The sequence below is a fragment of the Podarcis cretensis genome (assembly GCF_951804945.1).
Source record: "Podarcis cretensis genome assembly, chromosome: 13".
NCBI classification, from domain to species: domain Eukaryota; kingdom Metazoa; phylum Chordata; class Lepidosauria; order Squamata; family Lacertidae; genus Podarcis; species Podarcis cretensis.
This window is the reverse complement of record NC_137182.1, coordinates 42,983,135-43,010,785: the sequence shown is the minus strand read 5'-3', so window position 1 is coordinate 43,010,785 and position 27,651 is coordinate 42,983,135. Positions and strand designations below refer to the sequence as shown.

General features: G+C 44.1%; 3 protein-coding genes across 5 annotated transcripts in view; 1 reads left to right on the top strand and 2 right to left on the bottom strand.

Moving 5' to 3' along the window:
• LOC307201264 (angiogenin-3-like) overlaps window positions 1-27,651 on the top strand; it is a 346,417-nt gene that overhangs the window by 223,923 nt on the left and 94,843 nt on the right. The window lies entirely within an intron of this gene.
• Window positions 1-27,651, bottom strand: part of LOC307201278 (ribonuclease pancreatic-like) — an 86,679-nt gene that overhangs the window by 13,006 nt on the left and 46,022 nt on the right. The window lies entirely within an intron of this gene.
• On the bottom strand, window positions 1,812-13,468 carry LOC307201269 (C-type lectin BpLec-like). Of its 2 annotated transcripts, none has more exons than XM_079950329.1 (6): window positions 13,253-13,468; window positions 4,510-4,585; window positions 4,178-4,269; window positions 3,442-3,582; window positions 3,100-3,214; window positions 1,812-2,073 (listed from the first exon to the last, which is right to left on the bottom strand). In XM_079950329.1, the coding sequence occupies exons 2-6, from the start codon at window positions 4,574-4,576 to the stop codon at window positions 2,006-2,008; spliced, it is 483 nt and encodes a 160-aa protein (XP_079806455.1). In that variant the 5' UTR covers window positions 4,577-4,585; window positions 13,253-13,468; the 3' UTR covers window positions 1,812-2,005. The 2 variants fall into 2 exon arrangements, with proteins under 2 accessions (XP_079806455.1, XP_079806456.1); XM_079950330.1 differs by lacking the exon at window positions 13,253-13,468 and adding an exon at window positions 5,771-5,881.

Below are 27,651 nucleotides of genomic sequence, written 5' to 3'. Positions count from 1 at the left end.
AGAACATGGTCACTGCAGATGGTGGATTTGAATGTCACTAGGGTTGGGTGAACAGAAGACACACAGATCTAATATAGTAGATTTAATTTTTAAGCAAATTCTTAAATTTGTTGCAAGCAGATTTTTAGAATTACCAGGTTAGGTAATGGTCCATTAAGGAAACACAGGGAGAGGCTCTGAACTCTTGGGTAGTTAGAAAGACAAATATAGTGATGAGTGTTGAGAAATTGGACCGGGATTCTTTCTTCAAAAAGCTGAACTGTGTTCTTTTATCTTCCTACATACAAATCAGTATTTCACTTTTAAAAATCCAAACTTAGTTCACAGAGCTCTTGGAGAGCATGACATATAAGACCCAAATCAAGAATAAACTCACATGCTGTTATTTTCCTTAAAAGACACCCATAAAGACAGTGATCCATTTTGCTGCTTCTGCTGGGAGGGCATTCCACAGGGCAGGCACCACTACAAAGAATGCTTTCTGCCTGGTTCCCTGTAACTTCACTTTGCAGTGAGGGAACTGCCAGAAGGCCTTCAGAGATGGACCTCAGTGTCCAGGGTGAATGATGCAGGTGGAGACACTCCTTCCGGTATGCAGGTCTTGAAACCCTCCAATAGTGTTGAATTGTCTTCTTCTAGAATTGCCTAAAGCTGTTGATCTTTGAATTTGCATTCCCCTGTACCCAAAGGCTCATTATTTGTTGTGAATTTGGAAACATTTGATTTGAGGAGAGATATGTGCCTGAGAATGTTCAATAGTTTTATATTAACTTTGTAGGCAGGGAATAGCCGCAATAAGCACTGTATCTTCCCTTCCCACATATTATTCTGAGACCTACACAGGCTGCACTGGAAGTTATAGACAGCTTTTTCTAGGGAAAGGGTTCTGGTCTAAAACTTATGTTCCCCCCTCTTTTGGAGTAGCACATTTACCACACTAAGCTCCCCTTGAAAAAGAGGAGAGATGGTCTCTCCCATTATGGAGGTGTGTGGGCAACCATGTGAGGGCATTTTGCCCTATAGGGGGAAGTGGAGACCAGGATATTTAAGCTTCTTCCACCCCACACTCTCCCCTCTTTTCTTTGAGACACCCATCCTCCCACCCTTTGTAGTGTGAGCCTTTTTAGGGGGACTGTGTAAGAACCTATTTTTGGAGGGGTGACACTAATTGGCCCATGTTTTCTCCTTTTTGCCTCTTTCAACACTTGTGTGTTGTCTGTGTGACTGTATAGTGGGGTTTTTGTTTGAGTTGGGTTCATTGGCACTTGGTCCAGGTGGGTGAGTAGATTTAGGAAACAATCAATTTAATATCAGAGCCAGTGTGGGGTTTGGCTTGCAAGGAACATTGGGATGAATGTCAGTCAGCTGAGCCACAGTGTGAATGCTGGGTCCATACACTGGGAGCACACAGTGGCACGTTGGGGACAGAAGAGTTTCCTTGAACCTTGCTGCATGACCAAAGCATGACTCTGGCAGTTGGCTCAAGAAATGGGAGTGTTTAGATCCATTAATCCAGCTCATCTGTCCAGAACTAATTGGTTCTGTTAATTTGTTTTAATTACATTGATTAGCTGTTACCCATCTTGTTGTCTCGAGCCTTCTTTTGGCATGCTGGAAATTGGTCTAGCACCCCACAATATAGGTAGCGTGTGGTCTTGCAATTTTTAGTGCTAGGATGCCCCTCTTTGGGTATAGTTCTCTCGCTTCCCTGGGGAGGGAGTTTCAAGGATTGCCCCTGCTTGAGATTAGTGGTCTTAGAAGGGGAGCTGTTAGAATGGATGGGCAGAGAAGGACAGCAGTGCACCAGGAAATACATGCATGGAAGCAAGTTTATTGAGGTTAAGGGAAAAACTGAAGATAATTTCTATAGGGATGTTTATTTTGAAAGTGATGATTAACAACTGGACATTTATGTTGAGGGATGGGGGAGGAGGGAATTATATCAGAAAGGCATCTGATGCCAAGGCAACTTCCTAGCAGACATAGTTCTGAAGTACCATCTCCTTCAGAGTTCTTGTTTGCAGATGAAGTTGTTATGAACGCCGCAGGCTCTATCATTCCACTCCTGAAAACCTAAAGTTCAAGACAAAAGATATAATTGAAGACATAACAAAAATTACTTGCCCAGTTGTTTATTGCCTCAATGCATGTAGCTTAGAGTAGGAATAAGTAATTGGAACCAGATTGCAGGCTTGACCCCTAGCTGGCCAATAATTTACAGGCCATTCACCTACAACACTTCAAAGTGTTACGTGCTCTTTAAGCCTAACCATTTCTTAAAGAAACATAGCAGAAAAACAATGGGATGATCCAAACCATAGTATGTGTGGCAACCACTGTTTTCTGGATAAAATATGCAAGTGATGATAATCACATGCAGTCAAAGTATGACGACTGACTGTAGAAAAACCATGCACCTTGTGGTGTGATTGAAAGTGACCCTAAATGACTGGCAATGGGGCCACTACTGGCCTGGGCTACAGATATATTAAATTGTGAACCTTGAAACAGAGAAGCACCAGGCTGAGGGTTGCATCCACCCAACTCATACTTGGAGTCAAAAGGTAAAAGGTAAAGGTAAAGGACTCCTAGATGGTTAAGCCCAGTCAAAGGTGACTATGGGGTGTAGCGCTTATCTCTCTTCAGGCCGAGGGAGCCGACGTTTGTCCAAAGACAGCTTTCCGGGTCATGCAGACAGCATGTCTAAACTGCTTCTGGCACAACGGGACACTGTGATGGAAGCCAGAGTGCACAAAAATGCCATTTAGCTTCCCATCACAGTGGTACCTATCTACTTGCACTGGTATGCTTTTAAGCTGCTAGAGTCTACCCAGATTGCATTGATTTTGATGGTTCTAGTTTTAAAGTGAGATCATAGAACTGTAGAGCTGGAAAGGTCCCTGTGGATCATCTAGTCCAACTCCCTGCAATACAAGAGTATGCAGCTGTCCCATACGGGGATTGAATCTGCAACTTTGGGGTTATCAGCACCATGCTCTAACCCACTGAGCAATTCCCCCCATAGAAATCCTGGAAATTGATGAAGAGAGCAGAATATAGTCAGTTCTTTATATTAGTCCCTGCAAATGGCTTCCTTACCTGTGCTAGATAGTAGTTCCACACAATACTCTGCACGCCCTGCGTTGTCTGGCTGATGTGAATACCAGTTTTGGTAATTGTAGGTTGATTCATCAGCCCACCTCCAACGCCCATTCTGCGTGAAAGAGATGGAATAGATTGTGCAATCATTTGTAATGAGGAGTGCCAAGATCATGGGTATTGCCAGTTATGGTTGAGATATTAGAGGAGGAACCCCATAGAAAAGAATCAAAAAGTAGTGTATGAGATTCATCCTGGGTGATTTTCAAGATACATATGGAATGATGATTCTAAGAGCTCACTTCTCTGTGACAATGACCTGAGTAAGTGAAGGCAACTCACCTCACGGGGATCATGAAGCCCAATCCAGACATGACTTGGTTTTTTCTGGTATGTGGCAATGTGCTTGGCCACCAAGGCTGCCTCTTTCTCAGTGAGAATGGAGGCAAGATGAGTCCCACGGCCATAACTTTGGCACTCAATCTAAGAATGGAGAAGAAATTAAAGATGATTTGCCAGCATTATCATATTCCACCAGTACAGATCAGGGAGAAATTCAATACAAAAATCCCATAACAGAAACTACAATAGAGAGATCAAATTTTTCAAAAGTAGGGTGTCCATGACTTGACTTTTGAAAAACAGGGGGTCCACAGTACTTAGCTACAGTGGTGCCTTGCAAGACGAAAAAAATCCGTTCCGTGAGTCTCTTCGTCTAGCGGTTTTTTCGTCTTGCGAAGCAAGCCCATTGACGGCTTAGTGGATTAGCGCTATTAGCGGCTTAGTGGCTTTTAGCGGCTTTTAGCGGCTTATCGGATAAGCGGATAAGCGGCTTAGCGGCTTAGAAAAAGGGGGGAAGGGAAAAAAACCCACAGGAACTCACAAGACATTTTCGTCTTGCGAAGCACCTCCAAAACGGAAAACCCTTTCGCCTAGCGGGTTTTCCGTCTTGCGAGGCATTCGTCTTGCGAGGCACCACTGTAATTGGAAGCCACAGCTCCAAGGGAACCAGAAATCTGATAGGAATCTCACAAACATACATACAATTATTGTTTGGTAGGTGAGGCATGCTTCTTACCTCAGCTTCATACCATGACATCTCATAATCGAAATATGCATAGCAGTTGCCCTGGTTTTGCATCCAGTCCCTGGGGCAGGAGTTGGCCTTGGCTGTAAAGTGAGAGGAGAAAGAAGTAGAAAGGGAGGACCAAAGCAGTAAGAAGCTTGCTCTTTGTGAATACAATTGGGGATTCCATTGAATATTTTAAACTCAAAGGTACTGTTTTGAAAATCCTGCTCCTTTGTCTTAAAAGCATGAGCTGGGCTACTCTCTGTTGAAAATATAAGAAGTACTTTTTAATGACTGCTTAACTCCAAGCAGAGTTCTGGGTAATTTGGTATTATGCTCACCTCCTGAGAAACAACTGGAGACCAGAATTCCAAGGTAAAAGCTGAACTTGATGGTGAATCCCATCATCCTGTTGACCTTTGGGAAAGAGAAACAGACCATAAGTGCAGCTGGTCTATTTGTTGATGGTCATTCATTCAAAGTGATGATGGAAGGAAGGAGGATTAAATATTTTCTGTATTTTAAATCACAATTCTTCATTATTTGAGCTCCCAAAAAGTAGAAAGATTAGAGGAAGAAGAGATAAAGAGAAAGAAAAGCAGGTGGGGCTGTGGGTTAAACCACAGAGCCTAGGACATGCCGATCAGAAGGTCGGCGGTTCGAATCCCCACAATGGGGTGAGCACCAGTTGCTCGGTCCCTGCTCCTGCCAACCTAGCAGTTCGAAAGCACGTCAAAGTGCAAGTAGATAAATAGGTACTGCTCTGGCAGGAAGGTAAACAGTGTTTCTGTGCGCTGCTCTGGTTCACCAGAGTTGCTTAGTCATGCTGGCCACATGACCCGGAAGCTGTGCACTTGCTCCCTTGGCCAATAAAGCGAGATGAGTGCTGCAACCCCAGAGACGACCATGACTGGACCTAATGGTCAGGGGTCTCTTTACCTTATGTGTGCATAATATTACCTCAATACCCACCTTTCTAGAGTTGCTTGAAGTGAATGGTATCTGTGGGGACTTATATTGATCCACTTTTATATTATGAGCAGAGTAATACTAACAGTTTGATCTCTGCTGTGCATGCAGGAAGTTTAGAAGAAACAGAGTTACCAATCTTCTAGCAAATTAGAACTTTAATGGCAGAAGGGCTTGGATAGTTTGGTGAGCTGAGGTAGACCTCCACTGTTCATTCCCCAAAGTGAATGTCCTCAGGATGAAGGTGGCTTTCAATCCACTGGATCAAAGGTTTCACTGTTTGTCAAAGAGGTGCCAGGATTGTCAAAAGAGGTGCCACTGTTTGTCAAAGAGGTGCCTGCCTAGAGATGGTGTATTGAATACCCCTATCCCAATGGAGCCAATGACTAGTAAGTCACCTCAACCACAAATGGCTAGAGCCATGTTTGGAGGTGGAAGACAACTCACTAATTTGCACCACCCCATCCCATTTAGGATTGAACTAGAAGAGGGAAATCCCCTGGGGGGACTCGGGGGGACTTTGCTGGCAGAAAGGTGTAGATGGGTGGGTGTACTGCTAGTGATAGCCCCCCCAAAAAATATAAATCAGTGACCACAGTGTCAAAAGTGAATTTGTGGTCACATCCAACTTACCCAAGTTCCGTTCCCTTCAAGTGATGGATATTTTTGCACAAGCAAGCCTGTCTCCCCAGCTGCTGCCTACATTCTTATATAGCCCTTGAGGGGTGGGGCAGTTGTCCTTCTATGGAATACGGATAAATAGAGAAAAGGGATATTACTAATTTCCCAGAAAACCATAAAATTTGTGTATTGGCGTCCAAAGGATTTTTTTCTATCAGGTGCTGGCAAAGTAAATACTGTAGATATGACCCACATACATAAACAGCATGAGAAAATAGATCTTTATATAAGGTATATAAAGGAAATGGAAGTGGAATGGGTGTGCTTCTGGCAACCATGCTCAGGGAAAGTATATTGCAGTACCTCATTGCTGTGTTGTAGTTCCTCATTGCTAAGAAAGGCTGTTGCTATGTGCCTTATCACTATGTGCCTTAAGAAGATGCATAATAGCTGTAGCTACAGGTAGGTAGCTCTGTCGGTCTGCCGTAGTCGAAACAAAATAAATAAAATAAAATAAAAAATAAAAATCCTTCCAGTAGCACCTTAAAGACCAACTAAGTTAGTTATTGGTATGAGCTTTCGTGTGCATGCACATTCTTAAGATACACTGAAACAGAAGTCACCAGACCCATATATATATATATATATATATATATATATATATATATGCATGCTGTGTTTGCATTCTGTGGTTGGAAGCCGTTGGCTCAATGAACCAGACTCACCTTTGCTTTTTAATATTTGTTTAGAGCCCCTGGCTCACACCTTTAGACAACATCGCGAGATTCTAAATATTCTAAATATTTGAATCCCACTGTTGGCCCTAATTTTCCAATGTGGGCAACCCTAGAATATATGTACATAGCACCTTGGGCTGGTTAGGATCAAAATATCTGAAATCTCAGGTGATTCTGGAAACAAATCACTTAGAATAAGGTTACCAGATTTTTTTCAATGAATCCAGGGACACTTTTCATCATCAATGGATTTCGTATGGGGACTGATTTGTAAATCCAGGGACTGTTCCTGGGAATCGAGGACGTCTGGTAACCTTAACTTAAAAGAATATGGAATATATTGGCTAATAAAAACAATTTTTATCCATTTTCACATTCTAAACTTACTCTGTGGGGAAACCCCACACTATGAATTGCGAAACATACGGTGATATGGTAAAAATTGGATGGAAGCAGGTGTATTGACATTGGACCAACTGATAGATGGGGAAGATGAATTTTATACTTTTGCTATTTTATGACAAAAATATCTTTTATCAGATGCAGCCCAATGGCAATATCTTAAATTACAACATCCACTAACAAGTGTGTTAGGATCGTCAGCCCTTTCAGCTTCCAAGATACCTGAGATATTGGAGCAATTGGACAGCTCATTCAAAAATAAAAAGCCAGCAATTACTTTTTATAGATATCTGTTAAGCAATACACACGTTCAATATGCAGATTGTAAGAGATGATTGGAATAAAGAATTAGAACTTCCATTATTACCCAGACACTGGGAAAATGTACTAGCTTCAATACCTAAGGTGTCATTAGATTTAAAATTAAGACTAATACAACAGAAAATAATATTTAGAGTTTATTGGACCCCTTTACGGTTTTATTAAAAAAAGGGTTAGCTAAGATAGCTCAGTGTTGGAGATGTGGCAAGAACAATGCCTCTCTGAAACACATGTTTGTACAGTATTATTTACTTAACAAGTTTTGGAAGAAAGTGCTGGACTGTGTAACTATGACTGTGCGGAAAAAGTTAAATAGTTCAACGGAGAATATTTTATTGAACTATATACCTGCAGTATGGCAATGATCAATGGGACAATGGAAATAGATTTTCCATGCCCTGATGGTGGCCAAGAGGAGGAATATCAAGGAATTGGAAAAATAAAGATACGATACCCTTCAGTCAATGGATTGATGATATGACATCATTGGCGATTTATGAACTGACTGCTTACAGGCACAGACTCTGTATGGATAAATATGATGACATTTGGAATGAGCTTATACAAAATGTAGTAGGCTATTAGCATTTACATAAGCACTAGGACAATAACACTATACCAAATAATACAAGAATATATGGGAATATCGTTTATTGCTCTTTTTGGGGGGGGTATATTTTCATTTGTATATGTTTCTTTGTTGTTCCGCCCCTCCCCCCGGTATCACATTTTCTTTTAACTGAAATCACCTTAATGAAATATAAATATTATGAAGCAGTGCCTGTGAAGAAGCGGAAGCTGGCACTGCTACCGCCACCAATTTCCACCGGTGGCACAGCAACAGGACACCTGCAGTGGTGCCACCTCTGGGCAGCTGCCTCTTTGGTGATCTGGTCCTGGAATGGACACACACACACACACACACACACACACACTGGTGGGAACTGCAGCTGTGCAACAGTACAACTAAAATACTTCCTCAGTGTGTCTCAAATGTTCATCAACCAAATGTAGCTTTGAAATGTGCTGGCAAATGTTTGGTCATTGCTGTATTGTGGAATGCCACTGGCTGCCATTATGTGCGAATATATGTTCTTTTTATTTGTCGGTCTATACTTCTCACTTTTGGGGACGTGGATGGTGCTGTGGGTTAAACCACAGAGTCTAGGGTTTGCCGATCAGAAGGTCAACGGTTTGAATCCCTGCAACGGAGTGAGCTCCTGTTGCTCAGTCCCTGCTCCTGCCAACCTAGAAGTTTGAAAGCACGCCAGTGCAAGTAAATAAATAGGTACCGCTCTGGCAGGAAGGTAAACGGCATTTCCGTGCGCTGCTCTGGTTCGCCAGAAGTGGCTTAGTCATGCTGGCCACATGACCCAGAAGCTGTACGCCAGCTCTCTCAGCCAATAAAGCGAGATGAGCGCCGCAACCCCAGAGTCATCCGCGACTGGACCTAATGGTCAGGGGTCCCTTTACCTTACTTCTAACTTTAGAAAATAAACTTAATATAGTTCATTTTAGGGTGTGTGTGTTCCTGCACTGTGGTCTAAACCACTGAGCCTCTTGGGTTTGCCGATCAGAAGGCTGGCAGTTTGAATCCCCCTAATGGAGTGAGCTCCAGTTGCTCCATCCCAGTTCCTGACAACCTAGCAGTTTGAAAGCACACGAGTGCAAGAAGATAAATAGGTACTGCTACAGCGGGAAGGTAAAGGGTGTTTCCATGCACTCTGGTTTCCAACATAGTGTCCAGTTGCACCAGGAGCAGTTTAGTCATGCTGGCCACATGACCTGGAAAGCTGTCTGTGGACAAACGCTGGCTCCCTCGGTCTGAAAGCAAGATGAGCGCCACAACCCCATAGTCGCTTTTGACTGGACTTAACTGTCCAGGGGTCCTTTACCTTTTTACCTTTTACCATTGAATTTATGTTATGTATTTTTTACTAATGTTTGTTGCATATTGACAGTCTCACTGGTTCCTTTCTTAGATTTGCTGCAAGCAAACAACTTCTATAACAGCACTATGAGCAGTTTAGGTATGCAGTTCTGTGTTGTTAATAATTTACTTTTGCATGCAAATCTATTTAATTTTTAGTGCAAACTTCCTTAATTGTTTATTACCTATGTACACACAATTATTCTGCAGAAGAGAACTTCCTTTTATATGGCACAACAAATATGTAACCAATTTGAAAAGCGGAAGGTGTCAGCCATCAAAAATGAGAAAGTGGAAATGTGTATAGTACTCACCGGCACTTGTTTTAGCAGTACTAAAAGTGGTTGGCAACTTCACAGCTCTCTAGCACTTGGAAGCCAAAATCTGGGGTGCCATCTTCCCAGACACCATCTTCCCATTTTTTAATTGCAGAAGCATGATGGCCATTTTGATTGCGCCAATGTCTCGCATTTCCATGCCACAGTTGCTGCCCTTTTTTCACCCATGGCTCCCCAAAAATGTTCATTTTGAGAAGCCACACAAGATTGGAGGAAATTGTGCCACAAAATCTTGTGAGATCATGGTAACCAAAAGCTGCCATTTTCTCGTGATAAAACAAAACAAAACAGGATGCCCCAGTTTTTCCAGGACATTTGCAGGGTATGCAGTCTCCATGTTAAAAACCACTGTCTTGTCTGTGAAAGCATGCGTAGTACATGATTAAGCATGTAGCACATGATTTAACAATTCTGCAAGTGGTTGCCAATCGGCAGCCTCCTTCTTAAAACCACTTTTTTCACTACACTTGCCCTCCCTTCACAGTAGTGTAGATGCTTGATCTGTGTATGCCAGGGGTGCCCAAATGTATTTCAAAGAGGGCCAGATTTGATGAAGCTTTTTTGAGGATTGAAGTTGTTGAGCTCCCCCCCCCCCCAATTTTTAATTGGAAGCTTTTAGAAAAGATTTTAACCCAGGACATATACTGCCACAGGGGCCAGATTAATTCAACGAGATTAGGCCCTCGAAACGGACTTAGGACATGCCTGGTGTCAGTGGCAGAGGAACCATCTCCAGCACCCAGGGGCACCGAGGGACAGGGCAAACTGCCCAGCGGTGCACATGCAGTGTCTGTACAGACTGCGCACACATGGCATCCCGTACGGACGCTACGCGAGCGGCACCCATAATAACTGCGTGCCCGCCCTGGGCCACTCTACAGCTGGGGGAGGCAGCGGGCCATCTTGTCACCCCCCAGAGTGGTGCCCTGGCAACCCACCCCCTCCGCCCCCCTTCATATGCCTGGTGTATGCCATATGATGTTTACTAAGCTTATTGCTTGTTACCTATGAGAACAGAAGAGGAGTATGATGCCACATAGTGAACACTGGAGAGCAGCAGTGGGCCACCTATGTGAGAGGTGTAGCTACCAATATATCCTCCTTTCAAAGTTAAAGCAATTTTTAAGCAATTGACCTCAGAAATGTGTTAATTATAGAGAAACTATTGTATCAAATTAAAGCATATGGCACATCAGATTATAATATGCCAAGGAGCACGTATTTCTTTGCAAATATGCTCCACATCTGGGTTCATCTGGTAGGAATGAGTTCTCTCTAGTCCATTGACTCAGCTGCTGAAATGCCATGGAAAGTTTATGAACATTCCAGTACTGAGATTTTTTTTTTCCTTTTGGTTTTTTAATCTTGTCAGCTCAAAAGGACAAAAGACAGATTAGGTTATTGGTAGGAAGGGAGTACAGTGGTGCCTCAGGTTACATAAGCTTCAGGTTACAGACTCCACTAACCCATAAATATTACTTCAGGTTAAGAACTTTGCTTCAGGATGAGAACAGAAATCGTGCTCTGGCGGCATGGCAGCAGCAGGAGGCCCAATTAGCTAAAGTGGTGCTTCAGGTTAAGAACAGTTTCAGGTTAAGAACGGACCTCCGGAACGAATTAAGCACTTAACCCGAGGTACCACTGTATAAGGAAAGGAGGGAGGCAACACTTTCTTTATCTAGCTATTAAAATTAGTGCCAAGGCACAAATAGGGATGGACAAATCTGTTCATATAAATTTCTCCCGGTTTCTCATTCTTCCAGTCTTAAATTCTGCTCCAGTTTATTATTATTTTTTTCCAGTTAATCAGCATTTTAGTACATATTTCCTCAATATACACATTTTTGCAAGCAGTACCCCCCGAATACAATACATTTCTTTATATAATTTTCACAGATATGTGCATTTTTATGCTCACATTCCCTTAGTATACTCATTTTGGTCAGCATAACTCGGATGAAGAACTGTATTGCAAAATTCAGAGATGTATTTCGAATGTTTTGGTTCCCATGCAGTTTTGGAGGGTGTGAATTAGGTAGTGCCACATTAAAATGTGAATCAAAATGAATTTGTCACTCATCCCTTGGTGCAACAAATGTGGCTCATTTATACTTCTGCTTAGAAATTTCATGTTGTTTGGTGAAAATGCTGAGGAGGGGACGCAACAGGTGATGCTTTCATTATCATGGTGGAAAGAGGGAAAAGATACCCAGAGAGGCCAAAAGGAAAAGGGATGAAGAAATGTCACCCAAAGGTATTTCTCATAGCTGCTTCTTGAAGAACTACAGTTCCCTGGGTTCCCTGGGAAAGCAGATGACTCTTAGAGCAGCAAAAGTTTGTATTGTGGATATGTTACAGAGATACATCAAGGAGAAAGTATGCAGGATAATAGAACTGAGTTTGGGCCAACATGTCCAACAGCTTCTGGCTTTCGTAGATGGAGGATGAGTTGCATCACCATTTGCCTATGTCCTTTGAGTCACATAGTGAGTCGGATGGTTGCCGGTGCAGGTCACACGAATGCGTAAGTGTGCAGGTTTGCCACTGTACCTGCAGTTATAAGGAGGTGGGCCACCTGTGTATCTGCAGAGGACCATATCGAAGGAGTCTGTGCTGTCAAAGTAGTTACTTGAAGGAGTCCCTCTCCCTCTGCACACTTGCACGACACTTATGGGGAAGTCGTTGATGAAGGTACTTGTCTCTTTGCAAACATATCGAGTCATCCCTCTCTGCATCATCATCAGCGTGCAGTAGGTGTCAGGGTGGGAAGTTGGGTAGCTTTTGGGGTAATCTATGTGCTTCCAAACAAAAGCTTCTCGGGACTGTCCTTCACCGGACCGCACAAGCAGAAGCCCAAGAAAGATGGCCGGATGTGCCAGCAATGAGCAGGAGACCTTGGAGGACCACATGATGGGGGCTTGGAATCTACAGAGAGGAGGAGGAGGAGGAGGAATAAAAGGGGGAATGTTAAAGTGATGCCTATTTGTGTAAGATGAAAACAAGGCTATATACAAAATGAGGTGGTAGAAGTCTAGAGTGAACCATTTCAGGCTTCAGGTAGTCGTGCTGGTGGGCTGAAATTAGGGATAAGGGAGAAATAAGATTCAGTTCACATTTAAAAGCGAATCCATGAACTCTAGGCTGTCTGAAACAGAATACAAACAAAAACGCTGCTGTCCTTTGAAATTCACATTTTTCCCGAATTTTGCAATGCAGCTGTTGTTGTTGTTAGTAAAAATTCTATACCACCCTTCATCCAAAGATCACAGGGTGGTTTACAATATAAAGACACAAAAATACATACCACAATAACAAACATTAAACGTATTTCCATAATCAGGGAAAGAAACACCAATGAGAGGGGTGTAGATAGAGCCAGTGGTGGAGAAAACCTAGCAGGTACAGTGGTACCTCAGGTTACAGACGCTTCAGGTTACAGACGCTTCAAGTTACAGACTCCACTAACCCAGAAATAGTACCTTGGGTTAAGAACTTTGCTTCAGGATGAGAACAGAAATCGCACAACGGCGGCACAATGGCAGCGGGAGGCCTCATTAGCTAAGGTGGTGCTTCAGGTTAAGAACAGTTTCAGGTTAAGAACGGACCTCTGGAATGAATTAAGTACTTAACCCGAGGTACCACTGTAATATTGTTTATCTTCACCTGCTGATTTCTGCAAATCTTGTTACTACTAAAAGGTAACAAAGGACTCTATATGCAAGGAACAGACTCAGAGCAAGACGGATTAGGATGATTTCCTACTTACCGTATATATAAGAAAGAATGGCAGCAACAAGAGTAACTTTTCAGGTGGGAAATGACTTTATCCTGGTCTCCTCTGATCACTTACGCTTAGTGAGATCCCACTTATATTCCATAAGGTTGAAGAATTTCTCTCCAACACGCAAGCTTTTGAGTGGCAATGTGACTGCTCTCTTCTTGTAAATATGGATCTCTTCCAATGTAGTTAGGCACTCTCTCAGCTCTGAATTGGGAAATTCTTACTTTTCAACTTCATTCATTGGTCAAGGGACTCTTGAGTATATATATCCACCTGATGTTTATCTCACTCAGATCTCAGAAGCTTATTGGAGAGTTTCCACAACTAACAGTGCAGCAACGGTGGACAAATAGCAGCTGATGCCCCAACCAATTTTAATCTTAATATTTCTGCGTGTTGAATGTAAGATGAGCCCTGGTGGCTCAGATATGCATCAGGCTGCCTTCTGGAGTGCCTAGAGAGGGAACCAAATGCTGCCAACAACTTCAACACCTCCAACTATCCAGAAGGCACTCCCAAAAGTATGACGGGGGGAGACCAAGGCACGGGGATATACCAGGGTGATGATGGGTCAGAAAACATGGAGCAAATGTTTTCTTCTGGGTAGATATGGATAAGCTTTCACTGTTGACTTCTAGAGAGCCTAGAGAGGGAAATTAATGCTGGCAACACAACAACTCCAAAGGAAAGAAAGAAGCCTGTAGACAATAATTTATCAGTGAGATGATGTGTCAGAATGTATTGACAGCTGGAACAACTGTAGGCACCATCATTTGAGCAAATGATCCTGGCCCTTTAAAAGGAAAAAAGAAAAAGAAACTCCTATGCTCTGCTTGTTCAGGTTTCACACTTGGCACGCTTTGCTGGGACTGCTCTTATCTACTTTCACAGAATTATCTGCCCAATTTCCAGAGATGTTCAGCCCTGAAAAATAGTGACAACAACCAAGAGTTCAGAGTACAAGCACTTCTCAGCTAAGCCAACAGAATGCCTGGGGTATTTAAATATCATCTGATACTTAGTGATGTAGGATTGTAATTTGATATACTGGTTTTCTGTTGCCATTCCATTCTGCAACTCTTCCCCCCCCTTTTCTTTTCTTTTCTTTTCTTTTCTTTTCTGGACAAGGATAGGTGGATTTGACTGACTGAATCCAAAGAATGCTCACTAATGGTTCCTCAGCAACCTGGAAGAAAGTGACAAGTGGGGTGCTGCACAGTTCTTTCCTGGGCCCATTGTTTATGAATTACTTGGATGCAGGAATTGAGATTATGCTCATCACATCTGGGAGGGGTAGCTAATGCCACAGAATACAGAATTGGGATTCAATATGACTTTAAGAGATTGGATAAATGGGCCAAAATATCATCATCATCATCATGATATATCCTACCTAACTACTCTGGGAGGCTTCCAACTGAATATAAATAATAATAATAAAAGATCAAACAGTAGAAACTCCCCAATATAGGGCTAACTTCAGATGTCTTTATAAAGTTGTATAATTATTTATCTCTTTAGCATCTGAGAAGGCCCTCTCCCTGCCCCTCTGTAACTTCATTTCTTGTAGCGAGGGAACCACCAGAAGGCCTTCAGGACTGGACCTGGTATCTGGGCTGAATGATGGGGTTGGAGATGCTCTTTCAGGTATACAGGGCCAAAACCATTTAGGGCTTTAAAGGTCAGCACCAACCCTTTGAATTTTGCTTGGAAATATACTGTGAGCCACTGTAAATCTTTTAGAACTGGTGTTATATGTTCCCGGTATCTGCTCGCAGTCACCAGTCTGGAAGTTGCACTCAAGATTAGTTGTAGTTTCTGAGTCGCCCTCAAAGGTAGCCCCACGTAGAGCGCATTGCAGTAGTCTAAGTGGGAGATAACCAGAGCATGAACCACTCTGGCAAGACAGTGGGTGGGTAGGTAGGGTCTCAGTCAGCATGCCAGATGGAGCTGGTAGAAAGTGGCCCTGGACACAGAATTGACCTGTGCCTCCATGGACAGCTGTGAGTCCAAAATGACCACAAGGCTACATACCTGGTCCTTTAGGGGCACAGTTATCACATTCAGGACCAGGGATTTTTAAGGAGAAGGAAAGCAGGGCCCCAGTTATTACTTCATAGACACAAGTACTCATTTCTCTTCCACAGCTAACCACTTCCATAGAATGAAGAAGGAATTCTCTGGGCATGCGCAGAGTGCATTACCCACACGACAGAGTTTGCCACAGCCTTCACACTTAAGAACTTCTTAGACACAGAAACACCGTTTCAGTATTTGCATTTGCAAAAATTCATTTTATTGCATGCTAAAGCAAGGGTGCTTATGATAGTAAAGGCCTCTGCAAGTTGATACATATTTGCTAAGACTGGAGGAGGCAGTGTTATTTATTAACATTGATTATAGATTTCTTGCCTGCCATTCATCATATCGTCCCAAAATACTACCCACAATGTAACAATAAAGGATTAAAACCATTTGAAACAATTTACAATCCTAAAAACAAATATCTCAGGTGTCGAAAACCAGGGCAAAGAGATGAGTCTTCAGCAAAGGTGAAAGCTTTGTAATATAGGTGTCAGAAACATCCCTGTGGGGAAAGGGGAATTTAACACCTTAGGGACTGTCACAGAGAATGTCTTCTCTCAGGCAGTATTCCCTAGTGTATCTGTATGGAATGAGAAGGTCATGCTTTCAGCTCCCAGTCACTGCTAGGGAGTGACGATGCATACAGAAATCAAGCAATACACATGCCTGGGTGAAGCAGAGCGTTAATGCCATTGGGGAACTTTGTGGCCCTCAAGGTATTGAAGGATCACAACTCCCACCATCCATAACCATTGATCATACTAGCTTAGGCTGATGGGAGTTAAGGTCAAATGGCCACTAGAGGGCCACAGATTCTCCACCCCCTGTTTCAGTTTCTCAGTGAACAAATTGACTCGTTTGAAATGCATTATGTTTCTCAGGTGAGGGTCTGAGGAAGGGATGCTGGAGGAGGTGAAGAGGGGATATCATCATGAGATAAAAGCAGGGTCACCAGATGTAAAAGAGGGCAGGGGTCCTACACCTTGAACAGTTGTGTAGAAAAGGGAATTTCAGCAGATCTAGCTTTCATGATGAGCTACACATTCTGCGATTATTCTTTTTAGTACCCAACCACTAAAAGTGCAAAAGTTGTGCCTCTTTGGCATCTTTCCACCTTTGGCAAAACCCTGAAAACCACATAGAAAAAGATCTGAGTAAGGAACAGTTTAATTCCCCTAGTTCCGCTTCTCAGACCTACAGTTCCGCAGGGGCCCCTGGGGAGAAGGAAGTATTTCTAAACTGGGTTTAAACCTGCACTGTGGAGGTACATTGTAGGAAAAGCAGAAAGCAAAGAAAAAGAACTGAATGAGCAAAGAAGTGACTCCCATAAACTCCTGCCCCCTCCTCTCAGGTCTACATTTCATAGGAAGGAACTATTGCTAATCCACTTTAAGCCTGCAGTGTGGATATGCCCTCAAAGTTAAGCGGTAGAGAAAGCAGCAAGCAAAGGGAAATTCAACGGTTGCCAGAATGTCCTCAGACTTCTGCTTCCTGTGGATGAATGGTGGGTTGCATCACACTAGTCTGTCAAGGTGAACAGGCAATCTATTTCTGCAGCCCACACGGACTCGCTTGGACTGCGCCCTGCCACGATAATTACAGTTGGGGAATCTTCCTGTGCTGCGGCAGACGACCACACGGAAGCGTCTCCTGCTGGTATATAAATTGCCCTGGAAGTGAGTTCCGCCTCTGCCACAGATTGCCTTGACGGAGCGGGGATTGCCGTTGATGAAGGTGTTGGTGGGTTTGCAGACCGGCCTGTTCAGTCCTCTCCGAGCCATCATCAGGTTGCAGTAGGCATTGGGGTTGTTTGCTGCGGTTTTTGGATAATCAATGTGTCTCCTCGCAAAATCCTGGTAGCTTGCTCCTTCGCTGGACTGCACCAGCAGAACCACGAGGAGGACAGCAAAACGCAACAGCAGCCAGCAAGAACCTTTGGTGGTGATCATGGTGGGGCTGTTGAATCTATAGAGCAGAAGGAAGAAGAGGAGGATATTTAAAAGCAAGGAGCGAATTTCTTCAGGAATAAAATAAGAGGCACTGATAGGAATGTTTCTCACCCCTCCCCAACTTTAAGTTCCATTCTCCGCATTTCCACATTTGTTTGCAATTTATTTATTTATTTATTTAGAAAGTCCTCAAGAACATTCAGCAGCATTTTAGCACCAATTTCTCCTAACATACACATTTTTGTCAGCAGTTTTACCTAAAATGCACATTTCTTTCAAAACACATTTCTCTAATATAATGAATTTTTACATGTTATTTTCATGAATATATACCTTTATATGTGCACTTCACCCTAATATGAGCATTTCTGTAATATAAGCATTTCTGGTTGGAGAAATGTATTGCAAAATTCAGAGAAGTATAAATTTCAAAGGGGTAGCTGTGTTTCTATTTGCATATTCTTTTAAAAAGTGCAAATTAAGCAGATTGGCCTTTATACTGTATGTTAGCCAAATAAAGGGTGGTATTCAACAGTTGTCCAGTGTAGACCCAATGAAACTAAAGAGTATGATTAACTCTGAGTGGTACTTAGTTGAATACTACCGGAAAAAAATTCCCCATGGGTAAATTCTAGTCAGAAGAGGTTAAGACTCACCCAGATTGCTCCTAATACATTTTATTAGGATTTATAAAGAGAAATATCAAATATCTCATTTTTTGTCCAAAACTAAAACATTGATCTAAATACAATAATAACATAGAAAAAAGAGAGAGAAAGAAAAGCAGGGGACATAGAGAGAGAGAAATAAAGAAAAAGAAATAGACAAGAGAGTAAAAAAGAGAGGGAGGAAAGGGGGGGGGGAATAAAGTTCAGAAATGGAAGAACTTCTGATTCTTCATCTGACCACTGTATATAAACAGTATTCACTTCAGCCACTTCAATATAATACCCTACAAAGCCACTTTCTATAAACAAACATTATCTTCCACCCTCAAACCCAAATGGCATTATTCTGTTTTCATTGTTTCAGCTCTGGTACTCTCTCGTTCTCTCTCGTTCTCTCTCTCTCTCTCTCTCTCTCTCTCTCTCTGTGTGTGTGTGTGTCTGTCTGTCTGTCTGTCTGTATCTTTAGGAACAGACTGTCATGTGATACCCTGGATATTTATCTTATAAGCTTTGTTATAACCCAGAGACAGGACTTATCAGCTCAATGTGCAGTAGCTCAATGTGCAGTAGCACGTGTGATGGGGTGGAGCTGTCCTCCTGGCACCTGCATTCCTGCTACATACCTGAAAGGGCTTGGAGCAGGGCAGAGTGGCAGCAAGAGTTTTTGGCCACATGGTGGCACTGGCAGGACCAATCTAGTATTCCTGCTGATGCACTTGTGTGGATCAAACCGTGCCACTGCCCTGTCCCAGCCCTGTCCAAGAAAGCAGCATTGATACTAGCGCCAGGTGGGTGGCTTCACCCCAAGACATACGCCACAACTGTCAGTGTGATCTGCAACTAATGGGTGGACTTCACTGCTAGAAAATATTAAAGATGCAAAAAAACAAGAGAGAATGGGATGTCTTTACAAATTTTATGAAGAAAGTCGTTTCCCAAAATTATACCATATTTTTTGCTCTATAAGACGCACCAGACTACAAGACACACCTAGTTTTGGGAGTAGGAAAACAAGAAAAAAATATTCTGAATCCCAGAAGTCAGAACAGCAAGAGGGATCGCTAATCCCTCTTGCTGTTCTGGCTTCTGGGATAGCTGCGCAGCCTTCATTCGCTCCATAAGACGCACACACATTTCCTTTACTTTTTAGGAGGGAAAAAGTGAGTCTTATAGAGCAAAAAATACGGTAATTGGCTTAGTCTCTAGAGATTAAAAATTCCACAGGTAAACAAATAGTCTCTCTATTAATGCAAAATGATTACAAACAACTAAAGATATCGGATCATATAAACTGTATAGTGGTCGAAGGAAGTCAACTTTTTCTATTTTCCTTTTGATTTCTCTCTTTCTCTTCCTTTTTCTTTTCAATATGTATCATTTTCTTATTTTTTGTATTTTTTCTCCCTATTAGTAGCTTTTTGGTAACTTGTATTATTTGTGTAACTTTACTCCTTTTTTTGGCATGTATGTAATATTTATATAGAAAAAGGGGAAAAAAGGAGGGGAGGAGAAAACATTAAAGATGCAATTCTCAGAGAAGCCAAGCACAGTGCTGGCAGCCACTGGAAGACAGTGCACCAGGGAGCAGCTCTATAACGAGGCAGGCTATTTGTCCATTTGGGTCAGTATTCTTTCCAGTGATTGGCAGTGGCTCTCCAGAGGTTCAGGCAGGAGTCTTTTCCCAGTCCAAGATGAAAACGCCAGTGATTGAATCTGAGACCTTTTGCATGCACAGCATGTGGTCTGCCACTGGGCCACAGTCCTTCCAAATAACAGACCACACAATAAAGATGCCAGATGTCATAAACTTGGCAATACTGTCAGGAGCCCCAACAGAATATATCCATTAGTAAATATGCTTCCTTGTTTTCTGGACTGTTTTTTAAAAAATATTTTTAGTTGCTTTTATGGTAGGCTTGAGGTCCATACAAAAGGCAATTCAGAAATGAGAGAGAGAGAGAGAGAGAGAGAGAGAGAAAGTTAGGGAGAAAAAAATCCTTTCAACTCTACCCACTAAAGAAAGAAGAGAAAGCTTCCTTAACATGGGACAGTCAAAGTTCAGTTTCCTTAAAGGGTAAAACAGCAGGCACAAGTTTGTGAATGTACACTTCCAACTTACCCAAGTTCAGAGAAGTCTCAAGGTATAGGATGCCGCTTTCTATGGAAGCAAGTGTATCTCAAGCTGCTGTCTGAATTATTATATAGGTTTCAGTTAGGCCAGGATGAGGGGGAAAGAGGGGGGGGAAATCAAGCACTTGCAACATATAGATGGTGAAAGGAGGACAGAGGGCTTTCATCTGAAAATTGCACCATTGGCTGCATGTTTCCAAAGCTTCCCGTAAATGAGAAATACAGTGGAATGAGGAATAAACTGTTAGAGCTCGCTCTTTCTTTCTTTCCTTCCTTCTTTCTCTCTCCTTCAAAATGTTGAGGTGACTGTGTGGGCATTACTGATAGGCAACATCACTGAAATAAATGTTTTAAACACATATAAAGCTGAAAACAATGGCAAGTAAGGTATCAATGCAATTATAATAATTTACAATCAGAAGCAGCAAAAATTCTTCAAGCATAGGACAATAACTGATTACCTGAAGACTGCAACAACAATAAGAAGCAGTCTGCAGTTTTTTCTTAAAAAACTAGTTTTGATAGGGCCACATATATTTACCGGGGGAGGGAAGATAGCAACTTTTACTGGTAGGCCTCATATGCTGATCATATGTGTGCAGTCTATTCCACAAATAGCCTGGTCCCCAACCATCAGTGTACATGGAGCTGTGTCACTTTATGTTTATGACAACCCAGTGAAGTGGGCTAACCTGAAATAGGGTACTTTTCTCAAGGCCACCCAACTGATGAAGAAGACTCCAGAGTCTGAATCAAGGACAGGGATGGTCTAACTTCTGTTGTCTATGCTACGTTAACCTCTAGGTTAAAAGGTAAAGGTAAAGGTACCCCTGCCCGTACGGGCCAGTCTTGACAGACTCTGGGGTTGTGCGCCCATCTCACTTAAGAGGCCAGGGGCCAGCGCTGTCCGGAAACACTTCCGGGTCACGTGGCCAGCGTGACATCGCTGCTCTGGCGAGCCAGAGCCAGAGCCGCACACACGAAACACCGTTTACCTTCCCACTAGTAGGTGGTCCCTATTTATCTACTTGCACCCGGAGGTGCTTTCGAACTGCTAGGTTGGCAGGCGCTGGGACCGAGCAGCGGGAGCGCACCCCGCCGCAGGGATTCGAACTGCCGACCTTTCGATCGGCAAGTCCTAGGCGCTGAGGCTTTAACCCACAGCGCCACCTGCGTCCCTAACCTCTAGGTTAGATTTCTGCAATTCACTATACATAGGCCTGCCTTTGAAGATGGTTCAGAAATGGCAGCTGGTGCAGAATTTGGCTACCAGGTTGCTAACCGGGACAAGATGGCAGTGGTGGACCTTGCCATCTCAAATGTAAGTGGTGTCCTGTGTGATGCCAAAATCTGGTGTTCCCCGCCTCTTGGCTTTTGTTGGACTTCATAGTTTTGGCATCTGCCGTGACACCCCAGAAGCTCCTTGAATCGGTCACACTCACCTAGATCTGCTTTTGCAAGGAGGTCCGAGTATATCATACCAATCCTGGCCATCTGGCTACCAATTAGTTTCTGGGCCCAGTTCAAAGTGCTAGTTCTGACCTATAAATTCTAATGTGCTTCAGGACCTTAATACCTCAAGGTCTGTCTCTCTGAACTGACCTGGACTCTGCAATCCGTATCTGTGGACCTTCTTCGTGTTCCCACTCCATGGGAAGTCCAGAAGGTGGCAACACGAGAATTGGCTTTTTGAGTGGCGGGTCCCCATTTACAGAGCACACTCACCAGATGCGATCCTTACATATCTTTAGGCGACAGGCAAAAATGGACTTTTTCAGCAGGCCCTGGGCATTTAATTATTTGTGGCCTTTTTGCATGGGTGGAATGTCTCGATTCAGCTTTTTAAAAAATAAAGAAATAAATAAAATACATAGTTTGTTAAGTGCAAATGGCTTTATATAGGTCCATAAATTACCATATAGCATATATTCAACACAAAAAAACAGCAATAAAGGGCCCCATTACCTTCAGTAGCTTAGGGCCTCATCGAACCTAAATCCGGCCCTGAGTGGTGGGTGAGGCCAGAGGCCAATGTCAGAAGAGCAACAGATGTGGATTTTATATTTGTACATTAGCCTAGTTTCTGCACACATACACCGATCCTTCCTTCCTGCCTCTATTCAGGTGAGCAAACAGCATTGTCAGAGTTTGAGGGCACATTCCACCCAGTAGAGGTGGTTTTAGGGTCACACTGGGCACTGAGCTGCAGGGGGGCACCAAAACAATGTGGTGCCCCCACAAAGAGTCCCCTCAATTTTAGCACCACACAGGGCGCTGCTGAAATTTGAGAGCCCCTAATCCATCACTGCAGCCAGTTGGGTGTGAAGTAAACCTGGGGAGGGGGTAAGCATATGGAGAGAGTGTGTCAGGTGTGTGTGCGCAGGAGCCAGGCCCTGTGACCAATAGGACTTTGCAGGACTGGGGCCTTCCTAAATTTGTTCTGAAGAGGCAAGGTGTGGCCTCACAGGTGAGGCCGCTTGGTAACTCACTGCACCTGGTGGCAAGAGCTGGGAAAGGATATAAGGTCAGCATTTCCCTTTAGCTCTTTGACACAGCAACACCCTTCCTGCCTTGGGCTTCTTGCTTTCTGATCCTTGAACCTCGGCTTCTTGACTCCCTGCTTCCTGAATCCTGGCTTCTGGACCCCTGTTCCTGCTCCTATCCCGCTATCTTGCCCCTGGTCCTGACCTCCCCTGTCAGGACTTTGATCGCCTGTGAACCGGACCATGACAGAGTGCGTGTTGCTGGGGAGAGTATGGTGTGAAAATACCCCCAAGGGCCAAATACAGAGGTGTGGATGGCCACATTTGGCCCTGGGCCTGAGGTGCATAACATAATGATGCATAACATAAGCCCCTTCAACTGACAGGTAGTATGAGGTCTCAGGATGATCTAGGGTTAATTAAAGGCTGGGTGTTGGTCATCACACTTTCATGGCCACATGTTTCATGGGAACATTGGGATATTTTTGGTGTGGAGGGTGCATTTTGGTAGGATGGGCAACTTACCAGCACTCTGGTGGGCGCTCTGCTGATCACCTTGACCTGAGCACCACACAGCTCTTTGGCAGCATCAAAGAGGCTGCTGGTGTGCATGGAAGCCCTCCGCTTCCCAAAGGAGGAAGAAGTTCCACTAAAGCCCTCCCAAAATTCAGGCTGAAGTTTTGGATTTCCTGTAGATGCCAGATCTAGATGCCTCCCCCTATCATAGTCTGCTTCACAACTGTGTAGGGATATGAAGTCATATCCACACACTATATCATGCTGACTTTCTTCAGGAAAAGTGGCTTTTGCTGCATAGAACCAGAGTGTCTGTGTTGCTGTCTCCCCCCCCCCCCACTGGTACAAGGGTAAGTGTGCTATATGCCAAATGTGAAATAATGGAAAGGCTCAGCTCTCTAATCAAGACTTTTGAGATACTTCCTCAGCCTTCTCCTGCCTCCCTTCAATGGCCCCCTTAGAAATGATGTCTCAATCCCTTTAACTGCCAACTGCTTTCCCCACAACTGCCCCCTATAATTCTGGCTGAGGGTTGAGTAATAATGTTGGACTCCAGTTTGGCAAGGTAAGTTCTATTGAGGTGAGGAAACTGAAGGCATGGCGCAAGCCTGTAATTTCACAGGTGGGTTTCCTGCAATGTCCTCAGATAAAAACAAGAGAGAGGGGAAGTAAAATTGCACCATAAGGTTAGATGGAATGGGAGGCTGGCTTCATCCATATCCACCCCACATTTATTTAATTTATTTATTGCATTTATATCGCCTGTTTTCCTCCAGGGAGCCCAAGATTACATTGGTTGTTCCCTCATCCTCCTTTATATTTTCAGAACAATTCTGTGTAAAGCTCACCTGGGGATGTCTGTGATTATTCGAAGTCTTCACAATCCTTATCTGAACCTCTAAATTAACCACCACATAGCACCCCCTCTCCCTTCTCTAGAAACTGATGTATAAACCAGACTCTGGTATGAAGCTCATCTTAGTCGATCAATCTCCCCACCCCATCTACAATACATTGTGTGTCCCCCACCCCAGATATCAATGTAGCACATATAATTCTATGCCCTGCTACACAACTTGAAGGCACGACGCAAGCCTGTAATTTCACAGGTGGGTTTCTGTGGGTTAGACTGAGAGATAGTGACTGCCTCAAAGAGAGCTTCATGGCTGAATGGAGATTTGGTGTCCCAGGGCCCAACAAGGCAGCACCAGATTTACGCAATGTGTGGACCATAAAAAGGTAAAGGTAAAGGTACCCCTGCCCGTACGGGCCAGTCTTGACAGACTCTGGGGTTGTGCGCCCATCTCACTTAAGAGGCCAGGGGCCAGCGCTGTCCGGAGACACTTCCGGGTCACGTGGCCAGCGTGACATCGCTGCTCTGGCGAGCCAGAGCCGCACACGGAAACGCCGTTTACCTTCCCGCTGGTAAGCGGTCCCTATTTATCTACTTGCACCCAGAGGTGCTTTCGAACTGCTAGGTTGGCAGGCGCTGGGACCGAGCAGCGGGAGCGCACCCCGCCGCAGGGATTCGAACCGCCGATCTTTCGATCGGCAAGTCCTAGGCGCTGAGGCTTTAACCCACAGCGCCACCTGCGTCCCGTGGACCATAAACCCAACCATAAATATATTTATGCTGCTTTAATTAGTTCAGCAACAGCTCGGCATTTTTCAAAGTCTCTTGAATTGTTGTGTCACTTTCAGGGTTGAGGTCACGGGCAATGCCTCTCCAGGTTAAAGGAGGTTCAGATTTTTATTTTATTTTGGGGGGTGTGTGTGTGTGTGTATATTCATTATATCTGGTTAGGAAAGGGAGAACTGAGAAGGTGAGAAACTTGGAAGGTATAATACAGGGACCAGCAAACTTTTTCAGCAGGGGGCTGGTTCACTGTCCCTCAGACCTTGTGGGGGGCTGGACTATATTTTGAAGGGGAAAAATGAACAAATTCTTATGCCCCATAAATAACCCAGAGATGCATTTTAAATAAAAGCACACATTCTACTCATGTAAAAACACGCTGATTCCCAGACCGTCTGCGGGCTGGATTTAGAAGGCGATTGGGCTGGATCCGGCCCCTGGGCCTTAGTTTGCCTACCCACAGTATAATGGAACAGGGGTAAAGAAACGTCATGCAAAGGTATTTCCCACAGCTGCTCCTTGAAGATCTACGTTGCCAGGATTCCCTGGGTAAGTGAGTAACTATTAAAGCAGTAAAAGCTTATACTGTGGGCATGTTGCAGAGATATATTGAGGAGAAAGCATGACAGAAAATAAAATTGTAGCCAACGCATCCTCAGACTTCTGGCTTCTGTAAATGGAGAGTGAGTTGTATCACACATTGCCTAGCGCATTTGAGTCACATAGTGTGTTGGGTAAATGCCGGTGCAGGTCACACGAATGCGCAAGTGTGCAGGTGTGCCGCTGTACCTGCAGTCATAAGGAGCCGGACCACCTGTGTATCTGCAGATGACCATATCGAAGGAGTCTATGCTATCGGTGTCACTACCATGGGGAATCCCTCTGCCTCTGCACACTTGTACCACATTTACAGGGCGGTCATTGATGAAGGTATTTACGTCCTTGCAAACATATCGAGTCAACCTTTTCTGAAGCATCATCCGCTTGCAGTAGGTGTCAGGGTGGGAAGTTGAGTAGCTTTTTGGATAATCAGTGTGCTTCCACTCAAAATCTTCTCGGGACTGTCCTTCACATGACTGCACCATCAGAAACCCAAGAAGGATAGCCAGTAATGAGCAGGAGATCCTGGAGACCAGCATGCTGGGGTCTTGCAAACTACAGAGAGGAGGCATAAAAAGGGAAATGTTAAAGTGCCAGCTAGTTCTTAGGGACCTTTAAAGCCCTAAACAGCCTTGGCCCAGTATACCTGAAAGAGCATCTCCCCCCATCATTCAGCCTGGATGCTGAGGTCCAGCTCCGAGGGCCTTATGGCAGTTCCCTCACTGTGAGAAGTGAGGTTACAGGGAACCAGGCAGAGGGCCTTCTCGGTAGTGGCGCCCGCCCTGTGGAACGCCCTCCCATCAGGTGTCAAGTAAATAAACAACTATCTGACTTTTAGAAGACGTCTGAAGGCAGCCCTCTTTAGGGAAGTTTTTTTTTTAATGTTTGATTTTTTTATTCTGTTTTTAATTCTGTTGGGAGTCACCCAGAGTGGCTGGGGAAACCCAGCCAGATGGGTGGGGTATAAATAATAAATGATGATGATGTGTATCAAGACAGGCTGTAGGTGGGGTGCTGGTGGTTCAATATGTTGAATGTTCCCAACACTGAAATAGGTCATTAAGTAGGGTTTATTTCCTTATTTAAGGGGACGCAGGTGGCGCTGTGGGTTAAAGCCTCAGCGCCTAGGACTTGCCGATCGAAAGGTTGGCGGTTCGAATGCCTGCGGCGGGGTGCGCTCCCGCTGCTCGGTCCCAGCGCCTGCCAACCTAGCAGTTCGAAAGCACCTCCGGGTGCAAGTAGATAAATAGGGACCGCTTACCAGCGGGAAGGTAAACGGCGTTTCCGTGTGCGGCTCTGGCTCGCCAGAGCAGCGATGTCACGCTGGCCACATGACCCGGAAGTGTCTCCGGACAGCGCTGGCCCCTGGCCTCTTAAGTGAGATGGGCGCACAACCCCAGAGTCTGTCAAGACTGGCCTGTACGGGCAGGGGTACCTTTACCTTTACCTATTTCCTTATTTAATAATGTATGAACTGCTCTACATTTAAGGAGTACGTAAGTGGTGTACAAGGACACTGGTGGCACTGTGGGTTAAACCACACAGCCTAGGGCTTGCCGATCAGAAGGTCAGCGGTTCGAATCCCCGCGACAGGGTGAGCTCGGTCCCTGCTCCTGCCAACCTAGCAGTTTGAAAGCACGAAGTGCAAGTAGATAAATAGGTACCGCTCTGGCGGGAAGGTAAACGGCATTTCCGTGTGCTGCTCTGGTTCACCAGAAGCGGCTTAGTCATGCTGGCCACATGACCCAGAAGCTGTATGCCGGCTCCCTCGGCCAATAAAGCGAGATGAGCACCGCAACCCCAGAGTTGTCCACGACTGGACCTAATGGTCAGGGGTCCCTTTACTCTTTACCTTTAAGTGGTGTACAGTGGTACCTTGGTTTTAGAACAGCATAGTTTATGAACAACTTGGAAATAGAGTGCTGCAAACCTGGAAGTAGGTGTCCCGGTTTGTGAACTTTGCCTTGGAAACAAAACATGTTCCAATTCCTGTTTAGTGTGTTCCATTTTTAAATCGACTTCCCCGCTGCTAATCAGAGGCTTCCTGTTGAGTCCCAAATACCCACGCAACACAGAAGTGATATTTGGAGCTTTTGTTTTTGCAATTTTTTTGCATTTTGGTTTGTGTGGCTTTTTCGTTTTTTTGACTGTGACTTGTTCTTTATTTTATGGGACTGACTTGTGACTGTAGCTTGTGACTTTGTTTTTGCTACTTGTTTTTGTGACTGCGTGGAACCCAGTTCAGCTACTGATTGATTGATTGTTTGACTTCAGAAATGGATAAAAGCCCCCCATCCAAACAATGACTATCATCAGT

Bases quoted from the DNA above. Each gene is read 5' to 3' on its own strand.
- LOC307201269 (XM_079950329.1), bottom strand. From the start codon at position 4,576: ATGATGGGATTCACCATCAAGTTCAGCTTTTACCTTGGAATTCTGGTC. The intron at 3,215-3,441 runs GTGAGTTGCCTT...TCTTTCACGCAG, and splicing joins GGCTTCATGATCCCCGTGAG to AATGGGCGTTGGAGGTGGGC. The intron at 2,074-3,099 runs GTAAGGAAGCCA...CTTGAACTTTAG, and splicing joins GGAACTACTATCTAGCACAG to GTTTTCAGGAGTGGAATGAT.